Here is a 15,639-nt window from a genome sequence, read left to right as displayed (position 1 = left end):
ATGGTGAGGATTGGGCGTGCGCGGCCGCACGTCCGGAGCGGGGCGGGACGAGACCGGGCCGGCCCCGCGCGGCACCGGCAGAGCGCGGTGGGGCTCGGGGGGGTGCGGAGCCGCGCGGCTCGGCTCGGCTCTGTTTCGCTCCCTTCGCCTCGGTTCTGTTCGGTTCGCTTCGGTTCGGCGCGCATCAGCTCGGCTCGGAGCGGATCGGATCGGATCGAAGCGGATCGGATCGGACTAGAGCTCGGCAGAGCCCGGCACAGCCCGGTACAACCCGGTACAACCCGGCACAGCCCGGTACAACCCGGTACAGCCCGGCACAGCCCGGTACAGCCCGGCACAGCCCGGCACAGCCGGGTACAGCCCGCGGATCGCGGCGGGGATGGCGGTGCCGGAGCCGGACGCGCGGCTGGCGCAGGAGAAGGAGGAGGAGAGCGAGGAGGAGAGCGAGGTGCTGGAGGAGAGTCCCTGCGGCCGCTGGCAGAAGCGCCGCGAGCAGGTGGGAGCCGTGCAACCAGGGGGACGCCGGCAGGCGGGGTGCGGGTGCCGGGGGATGAGGATGAGGATGAGGATGGAGGCGCCGGGCCCTGAGGGGCCGCGGGCTGTGCGGGGCTCGGGCAGCGCCCGCAGGTGCCCGGGGCACGGCGGTGGCCGCGGCCGGGGGGAGATGCGGGGAGCGAGTCCCCGTGGGGAGCCCGGTGCGGGGAGCCGGGCTCGGCCATGCCCGGCTCGGGGTGTGTCGGTGCGGGGAGCCGAGCCCGGGGTGTCTCGGTGCGGGCTGAGCCGGGGTGGAAAGCCGAGCCCGGGGTGTCTCGGTGTGGAAAGCCGAGCTGGCCGTGTCTCGGTGCGGGCTGTGCTGGTGTGGGGAGCCGAGCCCGCCGTGTCTCGGTGCGGGGAGCCGAGCTGGCCGTGTCTCGGTGCGGGCTGTGCCCCTGCGGGGACCGAGCTCACCGTGCCCGGGTGCTCGGGGACCGGGCTCGCCGTGCCCGGCTGCTGGTGGGGGTTTCACCGTGCCCTGCTCTGGGGTGCCCGGGCCAGCAGTCGGGCTCTTCGGTGCTCCCTGTGCCCGAGCTGGGCTCGCCGTGCCCCGGTGCGGAGAGCCGGGCTGTGCCCCGGGGCAGCCCGGGCCCGTCCCGCGGCTCCGGTGCCCGCGGGGTCGGCGGTGCTGGGTGCCGAGAGCCGCCCCGCGGGGCTCTGGAGGCTCCCGGAGGGTTCTGCCGCTCCGGCTCCCGGAGCTGTGCCCGGGGCCAGCCCCTCCGGTGGTGACCCCGGAGCTCCTGCGGGAGCGGGGGGACCGGCCGGGTCACCGCTGGGGTGTCGGGGCTGCCCTCAGAGCCACCCCCAGCGCTGGAGAGCGCCGTTCCTCCTCTCCAGAGAGCGGGGTCAGGCTGCAGCATCAGGAGTGCCTCCCCAAAAATGGGGCTGGAGTCCCCCTGTCCCCGCCAGGGCCCCCAGGAGCAGAGCCGGGGGGTGACTCCTGCCCCGGGCTGGGGCTGGGGCACAGACACGCCCCAGGCACTGAGGGGAAAGGCCCATCCAAGGCCAAACCCTTTATCTGCCCCTTATCTCCCCTGTCCCCGGGTAAGGCAGCCGGCCCCAGCCTTGAGCTGGCCTGGGCCTGGGCTTTGCTGCGATCTTGATAACCTGCTCCTGGCTGATAAGTGGCTCCTGGCTGATAACTGGCTCCTGGCTGATAAGCTGCTCTGCCCTCATGTCCCTCGCTGCTGCCAGGTGCTTCCACACCCACACACCCCCTTCCCCCCGTTCCTGCTGCCTCCCCCTCTCTGGAAGACACCTTCCCCCTCCTGGGGTGCCCGACCCTGATGGAATGGGGGATGTTGAGGAGCTGGAGCGTGTTCAGAGACAGGAATGGAGCTGGGAAGGTCTGGGGGAGCTGGGAAGGGGCTCAGCCTGAAGAAAAGGAGGCTCAGGGGGGCCCCTGTGGCTCTGCACAGCTCCTGACAGGATGGGACAGCCAGGGGGATTTGGGATCTGATCCCAGGGAACAGGGAGAGGAGGAGAGGGAACGGCCCCAGGCTGGGCCAGGGGAGCTCAGGGTGGGATATTGTGAAAATTCCTTCAGTCTGTTCTGGCCAAACAGCGACGTTTAATGGTGAGGGTTTCAGGGTTTCAGTGCCAAACAGCGACGTTTAATGGTGAGGATTTCAGTGCCAAACAGCGATGTTTGATGATGAGGGTTTCAGTGCCAAACAGTGATTTAATGGTGAGAATTTCAATGCCAAATAATGGTGAGAGTTTCAATGCCAAACAGTGATGTTTAATGGTGACGGTTTCAATGTTTGATGGTGAGGATTTCAGTGCCAAACAGCCATGTTTGATGGTGAAGATTTCAATGTTTGATGGTGAGGGTTTCAGTGCCAAATAATGGTGACAATTTCAATGCCAAACAGTGATGTTTAATGGTGAAGGTTTCAGTGCCAAACAGAGATATTTAATGGTGAGGGTTTCAGTGTTTAATGGTGAGGATTTCAGGATTTCAACACCAATCAGTGATGCTTGATGATGAAGATTTCAATGCCAAACAGCAACGTTTAATGGTGAAGATTTCAATGTTTAGTGGGGAGGATTTCAGGATTTCAGTGCCAAACAGCCATGTTTAATGGTGAAGATTTCAATGTTTAGTGGGGAGGGTTTCAGTGCCAAACAGCGATGTTTGATGGTGAAGATTTCAGTGCCAAATAATGGTGAGAATTTCAATGCCAAACAGTGACGTTTAATGGTGAGGATTTCAGGGTTTCAATGCCAAACAGTGATGTTTAATGGTGAGGATTTCAGGATTCCAGTGCCAAACAGCCGTGTTTAATGGTGAGGGTTTCAGGGTTTCAGTTCCAAACAGCCATGTTTGATGGTGAGGATGTCAGTGTTTAATGGTGAGAATTTCAATGCCAAACAGTGACGTTTAATGGTGAGGATTTCAGGATTTCAGTGCCAAACAGTGATGTTTAATGGTGAGGATTTCAGGATTCCAGTGCCAAACAGCCGTGTTTAATGGTGAGGGTTTCAGGGTTTCAGTTCCAAACAGCCATGTTTGATGGTGAGGATGTCAGTGTTTAATGGTGAGGATTTCAGGATTTCAGTGCCCAAACACAGATGTTTAATGGTGAGGATTTCAGGATTTCAGTGCCAAACACAGATGTTTAATGGTGAGGATTTCAGGATTTCAGTGCCAAACACAGATGTTTAATGGTGAGGATTTCAGGATTTCAGTGCCAAACAGCCATGTTTAATGGTGAGGATTTCAGGATTTCAGTGCCAAACACAGATGTTTAATGGTGAGGATTTCAGGATTTCAGTGCCAAACACAGATGTTTAATAGTGAGGATTTCAGGATTTCAGTGCCAAACAGCCATGTTTAATGGTGAGGATTTCAGGATTTCAGTGCCAAACAGCCATGTTTAATGGTGAGGGTTTCCATGCTGATTTATGCCGGAGCTCTCTGGAGCAGTCCTGCCATGCCCAGACCTGGCCCCGGGGGGGTTCATCCTCCTGTGCAGGCGTGGGACAGGTGGGATCCCCTGAGCCACCTCCACACAAGCACTGTGGGTCTCGGTGCCCTCCATCCAGAGGGATTTTCCAGCTGGAGCGGCGGGAAGGGTGGGCTGGCCTTGCCAAGGGCAGCGCCGCTGCTCCAGGAGCGGCAGGAAGGCTCCTGGATGGCCGAGTGGAGGAAGCTCTGTGCAGATTCACAGATGTTCTGTGACGTGCAGGAAGGAGCCGGGCGCTGGAGATCCACTCCGCTCCCGCTGCCCCCGGCTCTGCTGGGCTTTGTGCCCGCAGGGAGCTTCCCCTGCCCTCCTGGAGTTCCACTGGCATTATTCATTCCCCAGTCAGTTTGCCAGAGGAGTCCAGCCCCGTGTGGGACCCTCAGAGCTGTGCTTTGGAGGGCAGGGCCATCAGGGTGTCCTGGTGGGCAGAGCTTGGGCTGGGAGCCTGGGATGCTGCTGGAGCAGTTCCTGCCTGACCTGGGGGCTCAGCCTGGAGCAAAGGAGGCTCGGGGGGGGAACCTTGTGGCTCTGCACAGCTCCTGACAGGAGGGGACAGCCAGGAGGTCGGGCTGTGCTCCAGGGGACAGGGACAGGAGGAGAGGGAGCGGCGCTGGGCTGGGGAGGTTTGGGTGGGATATTGTGAAAATCCCTCCTGGAAAGGGCTGTGCAGGGCAGCCATGAGGAGATTTCCCATCGGGGGGAGATTTCCCCTCCAGGGGGAGATTTCCCATCCCCGTGGGCGTGGTGCCTGGGGACATGGGGACATGGGGACATGGGGACATGGGGAGATGGGTGGGATGGGATGGGGGGGGATGGGGGGGGGTGGGAGGGGATGGGATGGGATGGGATGGGATGGGATGGGATGGGAGGGGAGGGGGAGCTGAGCAATCCTTGTGCACCTGGTGGAGCCCCAGCACAGACACAGCGTGGGGGGATGGCCTGGAGGGAATCCTGGGGTGCTGGGAAAGGCTGGACATGCCCTGGCCACGTGCACTGGGGTCCCCAAACCCCCCATGCCCCTTTCCCAGCAGGAAAGGAGGGGGGGATTCTGCCCCTGAGCCCAGGTGAGAGCCCATCTGCAGAGCTGCCCCAGCCCTGGGGACAGAGCAGCAGCACCCGGAGCTGCTGCAGAGAGCCCAGAGGAGTCCCCGGAGCTGCTCCAGGGCTGGAGCCAGGCTGGGAGAGCTGGGAATGTTCCCCTGGAGAAGGGAAGGCTCCAGGCAGAGCTCAGAGCCCCTGGCAGGGCCTGAAGGGGCTCCAGGAGAGCTGCAGAGGGACTGGGGACAAGGCCTGCAGGGACAGGGCCCAGGGGATGGCTCCCAGTGCCAGAGGGCAGGGCTGGATGGGATCTTGGGAATGAGGAATTGTTCCCTGGCAGGGTGGGCAGGGGCTGGGATGGAATTCCCAGAGCAGCTGGGGCTGCCCCTGCATCCCTGGGGGTTTCCAGGCCAGGCTGGATGGGGTTTGGAGGAACCTGGGGTGGTGGAAGGTGTCCCTGCCCACGGCACAGGGCGGGACTGGGGGTGTTGCAGATCCCTCCCCACCCAAACCACGCTGGGATTCTCCAGTTCTGACTCTGAGCTTTGACTCATCCAGCAGGGAAAGGAGGGAAAGAGGGAAAAAGAACAGCAAAAAAAAAAAAAACAAAAAAAAAAACGCAGGGCAAGAAATGCTGAGGCAGCACTTGAGGAAAATGAAGTGCTGCTAAAAAACCAGCGAGGGGGGAGGGTCTGGGTTCCCACAGGTGGGAAAACGAAAACAAACCATGGAAAAAGAGTGTAAGCGCTGGAATCCCGCGAGGGGCAGGGGCTTCCCATTTTTAGGCACTGCTGAGGTTTGCAGCTGGCAGCAGGACCCCGCTGGATGGCTTGGGAAGGCTCCAGCTATGCAATATCTGCCACGGGGTTATTTTTAAAAGCTGCTTTGTTGCCAGCCATCCCCAGGGACCCGGGCTGGGAGCTGCCAGGAGCTGTTCCAGCGCGGGGGGATCAGCTGCAGGGCTTGGCTCCTGCCTTTCCTGCCATCTCCTCTGCTCCTGCCTCCTTCTGCTCCCCTGGCTTTCGTTTGGCGCGGGTGAACGGCGCAGGGTGACTTTGGGGTGACCCCGCCGAGCTCAGCTGATCGTGCAGGTGATATCCATGAATTTAGGGTTAATGGCCAAGAATTTAGGATGATAGCCATGAATTTAGGGTTAATAGCCAAGAATTCAGGGGGATATCAATGAATTTAGGGTTAATATCCAAGAATTTAGGGTGATATCTGTGAATTTAGGGTTAATGTCCAAGAATTTAGGATGATAGCCGTGAATTTAAGGTTAATATCCAAGAATTTAGGATGATAGCCATGAATTTAAGGTTAATATCCAAGAATTTAGGATGATAGCCATGAATTTATGGTTAATGTCCAAGAATTCAGGGTGATGTCCATGAATTTAGGGTTAGTATCAAAAAATTCAGGGTGATATGCATGAATTTAGGGGTGATATACATGAATTTAGGGTTAATATCCAAGAATTCGGGGTGATGTCCATGAATTTAGGGTTAGTATCAAAAAATTCAGGGTGATATGCATGAATCTAGGGGTGATATACATGAATTTAGGGGTAATATCCAAGTATTCGGGGTGAGGTCCATGAATTTAGGGTTAATATCCAAGAATTTTGGAAGATATCTAAGAATTTAGTATAATATCTAAGAAATTATGGCTAATATCCAAGAATTATGGCTAATATCCAAGAATTGGGGCTAATATCCAAGAATTTAGGGTTAATATCCAAGAATTATGTCTAATACCCAGGACTTTAGGGTTAATAACCAAGAACTGGGGCTAATATCCAGGACTTTAGGGTTAATGTTCAAGAATTTATGGTTAATAGCCCAGAATTTAGGGTTAATAACCAAGTATTTGGGCTAATATCCAGGACCTTAGGGTTAATAGCCAAGAATTTTGACTAATATCCAGGACTTTAGGGTTAATAACCAAGAATTTGGGGTTAATACCCAAGCATTATGGCTAATATCCAGGACTTCAGGGTTAATAACCAAGAATTTGGGGTTAATACCCAAGCATTATGGCTAATATCCAGGACTTTAGGGTTAATATCTAAGAACTGGGGCTAATATCCAGGACTTTAGGGTTAATATCCATGAATATAAGGTTAATAGCCCAGAATTTAGGGTTAATACCCAAGTATTATGGCTAATATCCGGGACTTTAGGGTTAATAGCCAAGAATTTTGGCTAATATCCAGGACTTTAGGGTTAATATCCAAGAATTTAGGGTTAATAGCCAAGAATTTACGGTTAGTATCCAAGAATTTTGGCTAATATCCAGGGCTTTAGGGTTAATAGCCAAGAATTCTGGGTGATATCCAGAAAATGAGGGTTAATAGCCCAGAACTGAGGGTTAATATCCAAGAATTGAGGGTTGGTATCCAAGAATTGAGGGTTAATATCCAGAAACTGAGGGTTAATATCCAAGAATTGAGGGTTAATAGCCAAGAATTGAGGGTTAATAGCCCAGAACTGGGGGTTAATATCCAACCCTTAGGACAGAGAAGGCTTCACCCTGGCTGCGCTCTGAGCCGGGGCTCTGGGGCAGCCCGGAGGATTCCGGTGAAGGGCAAACCAGAAGGAATTCGGGTGGAAAACCGATAAACGCTGCTGGAAGCAGACAGCGCAGCTCTTCCCCAGCACTGCTCCGGGGGGCTGGCAGGGTTTGGGGTCCTCCCCTTGGCCCCCCGAGCTGGGCGGAGCGGGGCTGGCAGTGGAGGGAGCCTGGGGCTGCGCTCCCCGTGCCACGTTCTCCGTTTCACCGAGCCTTTAATCCTCCGGGATCTCGCCCGGCCACAACAATCCCGAGCCTTGTTCTCGCTGCTGGGGAGGGGGCTGACGTCAGCCTGCCGTGAGGATTCAGTGCAGGAACTTGTGGTTTTTCATGCAGGAACACGCTCCTCTATCCCCGTCCTGGTTCTGCAAGGAGGGCCTGGCTGCAGCTCCTTGATCCCGTTCCTGTTCTCCATGGGAATGCCTGGCTGCAGCTCCTTGATCCTGTTCTTGTTCTGCTCGATAATTCCAGGCTGCAGCTCCTTTATCCTGTTCCTATTCTGCATGGGAATGCCTGGCTGCAGTTCCTTAATCCCATTCCTGTTCTCCAAGGGAATGTCTGACTGCAGCTCCTTTATCCTGTTCCTATTCTGCATGGGAATGCCTGGCTGCAGTTCCTTAATCCCATTCCTATTCTCCAAGGGAATGTCTGACTGCAGCTCCTTTATGGCATTCCTATTCTTAATAGGAATTCCAGGCTGCAGCTCCTCTATCCCATTCCTATTCTCCAAGGGAATGTCTGACTGCAGCTCCTTTATCCTGTTCCTATTCTGCATGGGAATGCCTGGCTGCAGCTCCTTGATCCTGTTCCCGTTCTGCTCAAGAATTCCAGGCTGCAGCTCCTTGATCCCGTTCCTATTCTCTGTGGGAATGCCTGGCTGCAGCTCCTTTATCCCGTTCCTGTTCTCCAAGGGAATGTCTGACTGCAGCTCCTTAATCCTATTCCTGTTCTCCATGGGAATGCGAGGCTGCAGCTCCTTTATGCCATTCCTATTCTTAATAGGAATTCCAGGCTGCAGCTCCTCTATCCCATTCCTATTCTCCAAGGGAATGCCAGGCAGCAGCTCCTTAATCCTGTTCCTGTTCTCCATGGAATTGCGAGGCTGCAGCTCCTTAATCCCCATCCATATTCTGCACGGAATTCCAGGCTGCAAATCCTTAATCCCATTCCTGTTCTCCACGGGAATGTGAGGCTGCAGGTCCTTTATGCCATTCCTATTCTTAATGGGAATTCCAGGCTGCAGCTCCTCTATCCCATCCCTGTCCTGCTCAGGAATTCCAGGCTGCAGCTCCTCTATCCCCTCCCTGATCGGGAATTCCCGGCTGCAGCTCCTTTATCCCATCCCAATCCTGCTCAGGAATTCCAGGCTGCAGCTCCTCTATCCCATCCCTGTTGTACACAGGAATTCCAGGCTGCAGCTCCTCCATCACATCCCTGTCGTGCTCAGGAATTCCAGGCTGCAGCTCCTCAGCTCCCATCTCTGTTGTGCTCAGGAATTCCCGGCTGCAGCTCCTCTGTCCCACCCCATCCCTGTCGTGCTCAGGAATTCCAGGCTGTAGTTCCTCAATCCCATCCCATCCCTGCTCAGGAATTCCCGGCTGCATCCCGCCGCTCCCTGCCCGCTCCAGGGCAGTACCTGTCTCCTGACTCTCCGTTTCGCAAACGGATGCGGCTCCTCAGCTCCCAGCCCGTTCCCCCTGTGCTCCCCCCTCCCGGAGCCTTACAATTACTGGCATTTGCCGTGTTTTCTTCCCTTTCCTGTCTTTATCCAGGCTGGTTTTTGGCCCTTTCCCTCTCTTTCCCAAGGGGACGGTGTTGTTGCCGAACCCAGCCGGCTCCAGCCCCCTCCGTGCCCCTCGGCTCCTTCCTGCTCTTCCTCCGCTGTAACCGGAGACCTTGGCAGTCCCGGCGGGTTTTGTGCTCCCGGCCGGGCTGGGGGTGTCCCTGGCAGTGTGGCAGGACGGGAAAAGCTTCTGGAATGCTGCAGCTGAGCTCTGCCCTGAGCGCTGGATGGCGGAGCCGCGGCCGAGCTCCCTGCGGGGCTGGCACGCTGCTCGCCGAGGGGTGCCCCGGCTCTGCCGCGGGCCCAGCGGGGCAGGAACACGGGAATCTGACCGAGCTCCTCCAGCTGGGCCGGGTCCTGCTGGCTCCTGCCCGGGCTGGGATGCTCTTCCCGCAGGATCCGTGTCCTGGCCGAGCGCTGCAGGGGCTGCCTAGGCCGGCTTGGGGTGGTGGGCACGGGGGGCTGTGCGGTGGGATGGGGCACAACATTCCATGGGGTAGGGCACAGGATGCTCAGGGATGGGGCACAGCATTCCCGTGGGATGGGGCACAGCATTCCCATAGGGCACAGCATTCCCGTGGGATGGGGCACAGCATTCCCATGGGGCACAGCATTCCCGTGGGATGGGGCACAGGATTCCCCTGAGGCACAGAATTCCCGTGGGATGGGGCACAGCATTCCCATGGGGCACAGCATTCCCGTGGGATGGGGCACAGCATTCCCATAGGGCACAGCATTCCATGGGATGGGGCACAGGATTCCCATGGGGCACAGCTTTGCCCTGGGGCACAGCATTCCTGTGGGATGGGGCACAGCATTCCATGGGATGGGGGCACAGGATGCCCAGAGAAGGGGCACAGCATTCCATGGGATGGGGCACAGGATGCCCATGGGGCACAGCTTTGCCCTGGGGCACAGCATTCCCCTGAGGCACAGCATTCCCATGGGATGGGGCACAGCATTCCCCTGAGGCACAGCATTTCCATGGGATGGGGCACAGGATGCCCAGGGATGGGGCACAGCCATCCATGGGATGAGGCACAGCATTCCCGTGGGATGGGGCACAGCATTCCCGTGGGATGGGGCACAGCATTCCCCTGAGGCACAGCATTCCCATGGGATGGGGCACAGGATGCCCAGGGATGGGGCACAGCATTCCATGGGATGAGGCACAGGATTCCCATGGGATGGGGCACAGGATGCCCAGGGATGGGGCACAGCAATCCATGGGATGAGGCACAGCATTCCCGTGGGATGGGGCACAGCATTCCATGGGATGGGGGCACAGGATTCCCATGGGATGGGGCACAGGATGCCCATGGGGCACAGCTTTGCCCTGGGGCACAGCATTCCCCTGAGGCACAGCATTCCCATGGGATGGGGCACAGGGTTCCATGGGACGGGGCACAGGATGCCCAGGGATGGGGCACAGCATTCCAGTGGGGCACAGCATTCCATGGGATGGGGGCACAGGATTCCCATGGGATGGGGCACAGGATGCTCAGGGATGGCACACAGCATTCCTGTGGGATGGGACACAGGATGCCCAGGGATGGGGCAGAGGATGCCCAGGGATGGGGCACAGCATTCCTGTGGGATGGGGCACAGCATTCCATGGGATGGGGGCACAGGATGCCCAGAGAAGGGGCACAGCATTCCTGTGAGATGGGGCACAGGATGCCCAGGGATGGGCCACAGCATTCCCGTGGGGCACAGCATTCCCATGGGATGGGGCACAGGATTCCATGGGACGGGGCACAGGATGCTGAGGGATGGGGCACAGCATTCCCATGGGATGGGGCACAGGATGCCCAGGGATGGGGCACAGCATTCCCGTGGGGCACAGCATTCCATGGGATGGGGTACATGATCCCCAGGGATGGGGCACAGCATTCCATTGGATGGGGCACAGGATGCCCATGGGGCACAGCTTTGCCCTGGGGCACAGCATTCCCCTGAGGCACAGCATTCCCATGGGATTGGGCACAGGATTCCATGGGATGGGGCACAGGATGCTCAGGGATGGGGCACAGCATTCCCATGGCATGGAGTACATGATCCCCAGGGATGGGGCACAGCATTCCCATGGCATGGAGTACATGATCCCCAGGGATGGGGCACAGCATTCCATTGGATGGGGCACAGGATGCCCATGGGGCACAGCTTTGCCCTGGGGGACAGCATTCCCCTGAGGCACAGCATTCCCATGGGATTGGGCACAGGATTCCATGGGATGGGGCCCAGGATGCTCAGGGATGGGGCACAGCATTCCCACGGGATGGGATTCCCCCTGCCCATCCTCTCTCTGGGCACCTGCTGCTCCCACTTCCACCCCGGCCCCTCCGGGCTCCGCTCGCCCGCTGCAGCTGGCACTGGGATCCTCTCCCTGTCCCCCCGGACCCTGCAGAGCCCCGTGCCACTGCCAGCTCCGTTTCCCGGGACAGGGGGCTGGGTTGGGATGATCCCGGGCTTGTGTCCCCTCCCGGGGCTCGGCTGGGGTGGCCCCAGGCTCGTGTCCCCTCCCATGGCAGCGCTGGGGTGGCCCCAGATTCGTGTCCCCTCCCAGGGCAGTGGTGGGGTGACCCTGGGCTTGTGTCACCTCCCCAGGCTGCTCAGGGGTGACGCCAGGTTTGTGTCACCTGGGCAGTGCTGGGGCTTGTGTCACATCCCCGGATTGGGCAGGGCTGGGTTGGGGTGGCCCCAGGCTGCTGTCACCTCCCGGGGCAGTGCTGGGGTGACCCTGGGCTGGTGTCCCCTCCCGGGGCTGGGCTGGGGTGACCCTGGGCTGGTGTCACCTCCCGGGGCAGTGCTGGGGCTTGTGTCCCCTCACGGGGCTGGGCTGGGGTGACACCAGGCTGGTGTCCTCTCCCGGGGCTGTTCTGGTGTGGCCCCAGGCTCGTGTCCCCTCCCGGGGCTGGGCTGGGGTGACACCAGGCTGGTGTCCCCTCCCGGGACAGTGCTGGGGTGGGATGTCCCTCGTCTCCCCTCCCGGGGCCGGGCACCAGGCTAGTGTCCCCTCCCGGGGCTGGGCTGGGGTGACACCAGGCTGCTGTCACCTCCCGGGGATGTTCTGGGGTGGCCCCAGGCTCGTGTCCCCTCCCATGGCAGCGCTGGGGTGGCCCCAGATTCGTGTCCCCTCCCAGGGCAGTGGTGGGGTGACCCTGGGCTTGTGTCACCTCCCCAGGCTGGTCAGGGGTGACGCCAGGTTTGTGTCACCTGGGCAGTGCTGGGGCTTGTGTCACATCCCCGGGTTGGGCAGGGCTGGGTTGGGGTGGCCCCAGGCTGCTGTCACCTCCCGGGGCAGTGCTGGGGTGACCCTGGGCTGGTGTCCCCTCCCGGGACAGTGCTGGGGTGGGATGTCCCCTCACGGGACAGTGCTGGCGTGACCCCAGGCTAGTGTCCCCTCCCGGGGCTGGGCTGGGGGGACACCAGGCTGCTGTCACCTCCCGGGGATGTTCTGGTGTGGCCCCAGGCTCGTGTCCCCTCCCGGGGCCGGGCAGGGGTGACCCTGGGCTCGTGTCACCTCCCCAGGCCGGCCAGGGCCGGGGGGTAAAGCAAACATTGCTGCCGGCTCCGGCTGCAGGCGTGGGCAGGGAGCGGCCGCTCCCGGGAAATCGCAGCCCCGCTGCTGCCCCGCGGGATCTCTGCTGGCTCCGCTCGGGCCAGTGGAAAAATACTCGTGTGTCCTTCCTTCCCGGAGAACAGGGAGCGCAGTGTTTGCCGGGCAGGAGGCGAGGGAGCCGTGGGCACGGAGGGAAGCAGAGCTCCCTCCCAGCCCCAGCCGCGCTCCCGAGGTCCTGCTGGGACCAGAGGCAGCGTCCCTGCCTGCTGGGATTGCACAGGGAGCGCTGAGCAGGAATGCCCTGGGAAGGGACACGGGCTTCCCAGGGCCAGAGAGCAGTGCGGGATGTGGGAGGGATGGGATTTGGGAAGGAATTCCTCCCTGTGAGAGTGGTGGGATATTGCAGTGGGAGCAGTGCTGGATGTGGGATGGGATTTGGGAAGGAATTCCTCCTTGTGAGGTGTTGCAGTGGGAGCACTGTTAGGTTTGGGATGGGATTTGGGAAGGAATTCCTGCCTGTGAGGGTGGTGGGGTGTTGCAATGGGAGCAGTGCTGGATATGGGATGGGATTTTGGGAAGGAATTCCTGCCTGTGAGGGTGGTGGGGTGTTGCAATGGAATTCCCAGAGTGGCTATGGCTGCCCCTGGATCCCTCGCAGTGTCCCAGGCCAGGCTGGATGGGGCTTGGGGCGACCTGGGCTCGTGGGAGATGTCCCTGCCATGGCAGGGGGTGAAACGAGGTGAGCTTTGGGGTCCCTTCCCAACCACACCACCCTGACTTTGATGATTCTGCGACAGGGAGAGTTCCTGGAAAAGCACTGAGTGCCATGGGTGCCCCTCCTGCCCCGGGTGGGGCAGCTCTGGCACTGCCCATCCCGCCGGGCTGTCCCTGACTCAGTTTCCTTGCCTGCTCTCCCAGGCCTGGGGCACAGCCACGCACTGGGGTGCTTCTCCTGGGTGGCTGGGCGGCCCTGCTGCTCTGTGCCCCAGCTCTGCTCCTTCCCCCGTGCCCCAGGACAGGCCTGGTGACAGTACCCGTGAGGGGCAGCAGGGCTGTGCCAGCAGCAGAGCCCACCCTGTGCCTCCCTGCCCCCAGCCGGGCTCCTCAGGGCTGAGTTAGCACCGAGCTCACGGCTTGGTGGCAGGCTGCATCAAATGCTTCACTGGAATCAAAATATTTTCCATCTGCTGCGCTCCCCTCACCTGCTGGTTGTGTAACAGGATGGCAGGGACAGAACAGGTTTGTCTGGCACCGCGGATTCCTTGGCACAGCCGCGGGGCTGAGCTGTCCCCAGCCCTGGGCACGGCTACTGCCAGCTGAGGGACAGCATCTGCCCTGGCCTGGGGCTGCTGCTGCTGCCAGTCCCCTCGCTGGGCACAGAGGGGTGCAGGTGCCCCTCTGGTGTTGGATGGGGCCCCTGGAGCAGGAGCTGGAGCCTGGAGCATGCTCCCATCCTGGGACAGGGAGTGTGACAGTCCCTTCATGGTGTGGAATGGGCCCCTGGAGCAGGAGCTGGGAGCCTGGAGCGTGCTCCCAGCCTGGGACAGGGGGTGTGACAGCCCCTTCACAGGCAGTGTTGGGGCCCCTGGAGCAGGAGCTGGAGCCTGGAGCGTGCTCCCAGCCTGGGACAGGGAGTGTGACAGTCCCTTCCCTCGGGCAAGGCACAGGGGGTCGGTGACCCCTCATGTCCGGGCCCCGCGGGCTCTGCCCGAGCTGTCACTCCCTGTCCCTGACCCCTGGGGACCTGCAGGACACAGCTCAGGTGTCCCTGACTGGGGCCTCAGCCCTCTCAGCTCGCTTTTTTTCCTTTCCCGTGTTTTTTTTTAAAGCGATTTCTGTGTTGCAACAGCCGCCCCTGCCCTGCCTGGGGCCGCAGCCGGGGACAGCCTCGGTCAGGGCCAGGGGGACACGAGGTTTGGGGGGCACGGGTGGCCCAGGGCCAGCAGCCCCCGCAGGGTGTCCCCATGTCCCACCAGGAGCTGGACATTGTCACCCAGCTCCCGCAACAGTGGCGTGGGCAGGCGGGGCTGGCATTTCCTCCGCTGAGCTTTTCCAGGCACGCCGCATTCACCCCGCGGTCCCAAATCCCAAATCCCGTGGTGGCACAAGGGACTGGAATAATCGGGTGGGAAGGGACCTCACAGCCCCCCCGCCACGGGAGCAAAACCTCTCCCCGTTATTCCCGGCCCCATCCCCCGGCCGCTCCCCAGCCCCGGAGCTCCAGCCCTGAGCCCGTTCCCGTGCCTGGCTCGGCCCTCGCTGACGAGAAAAGCTGAGAAGGGAGCGATTGCCTGGAAGCTGCAACCTGATCTTCGGTAAAGCTGCCCTGCCCCGTGCCCGGCGGGCGCCGCGGGCGCCGGCCGAGCGCTCCCGGTGCGCACCGAGCAGCGCACGGAGCTGCCGGGAGCGGGACAACCGGGGGATAAACTGCGGGGGATAAACCATGGGGATAAATCACGGGGGATAAACCATGGGGAATAAACTACGGGGAATAAACCACGGGGAATAAATCACAGGGGATAAACCGCGGGGGATAAACCATGGGGATAAATCACGGGGAATAAACTACAGGGAATAAACTACAGGGAATAAACCACGGGGAATAAATCACAGGGGATAAACTGCGGGGGATAAACCATGGGGATAAATCACGGGGGATAAACCATGGGGATAAATCATGGGGAATAAACTACGGGGAATAAACTACAGGGAATAAACCATGGGGAATAAACCCCGGGCAATAAACCATGGGGAATAAACTAGGGGGGATAAACTATGGGGAATAAACTAGCGGGGATAAACCATGGGGGATGAACCAGGGGGGATAAACTACGGGGAATAAACCATGGGGGATGAACCACAGGGAATAAACCATGGAGGATAAACCATGGGGGATTAACCACAGGGGATAAACTATGGGGGATAAACCACAGGGAATAAACCCTGGGGAATAAACCACAGGAAATAAACCCTGGGGAATAAACCATGGGGGATAAACTATGGGGAATAAACCACGGGGGATGAACCACAGGGATAAACCACAGGGAATAAACCACGGGGGATGAACCACGGAATAAACCACGGGGAATAAACCACAGGGAATAAACCCTGGGGAATAAACCACAGGAAATAAACCCTGGGGAATAAACCATGGGGGATAAACTATGGGGAATAAACCACGGGGG

The 15,639-nt window shown here is 59.5% G+C and overlaps 1 protein-coding gene across 1 annotated transcript in view; it reads left to right on the top strand.

The window, feature by feature from the left end:
- Positions 1–39: 39 nt before the first annotated feature.
- The window catches only part of NRBP2 (nuclear receptor binding protein 2), a 39,888-nt gene continuing 24,288 nt past the window's right edge, over positions 40–15,639 (top strand). Inside the window, exon 1 of the mRNA XM_039710854.1 lies at positions 40–496. Within this exon, the coding sequence (XP_039566788.1) occupies positions 380–496 (117 nt within the window). The 5' untranslated portion in view covers positions 40–379. The remainder of the gene's footprint in view (positions 497–15,639) is intronic.

Source organism: Passer montanus, unplaced genomic scaffold, assembly GCF_014805655.1.
Source record: "Passer montanus isolate IOZ18808 unplaced genomic scaffold, ASM1480565v1 scaffold233, whole genome shotgun sequence".
Lineage (NCBI taxonomy): Eukaryota > Metazoa > Chordata > Aves > Passeriformes > Passeridae > Passer > Passer montanus.
Note: the sequence above shows the minus strand (reverse complement) of the source record. Positions and strands in the feature narration are given on the sequence as shown.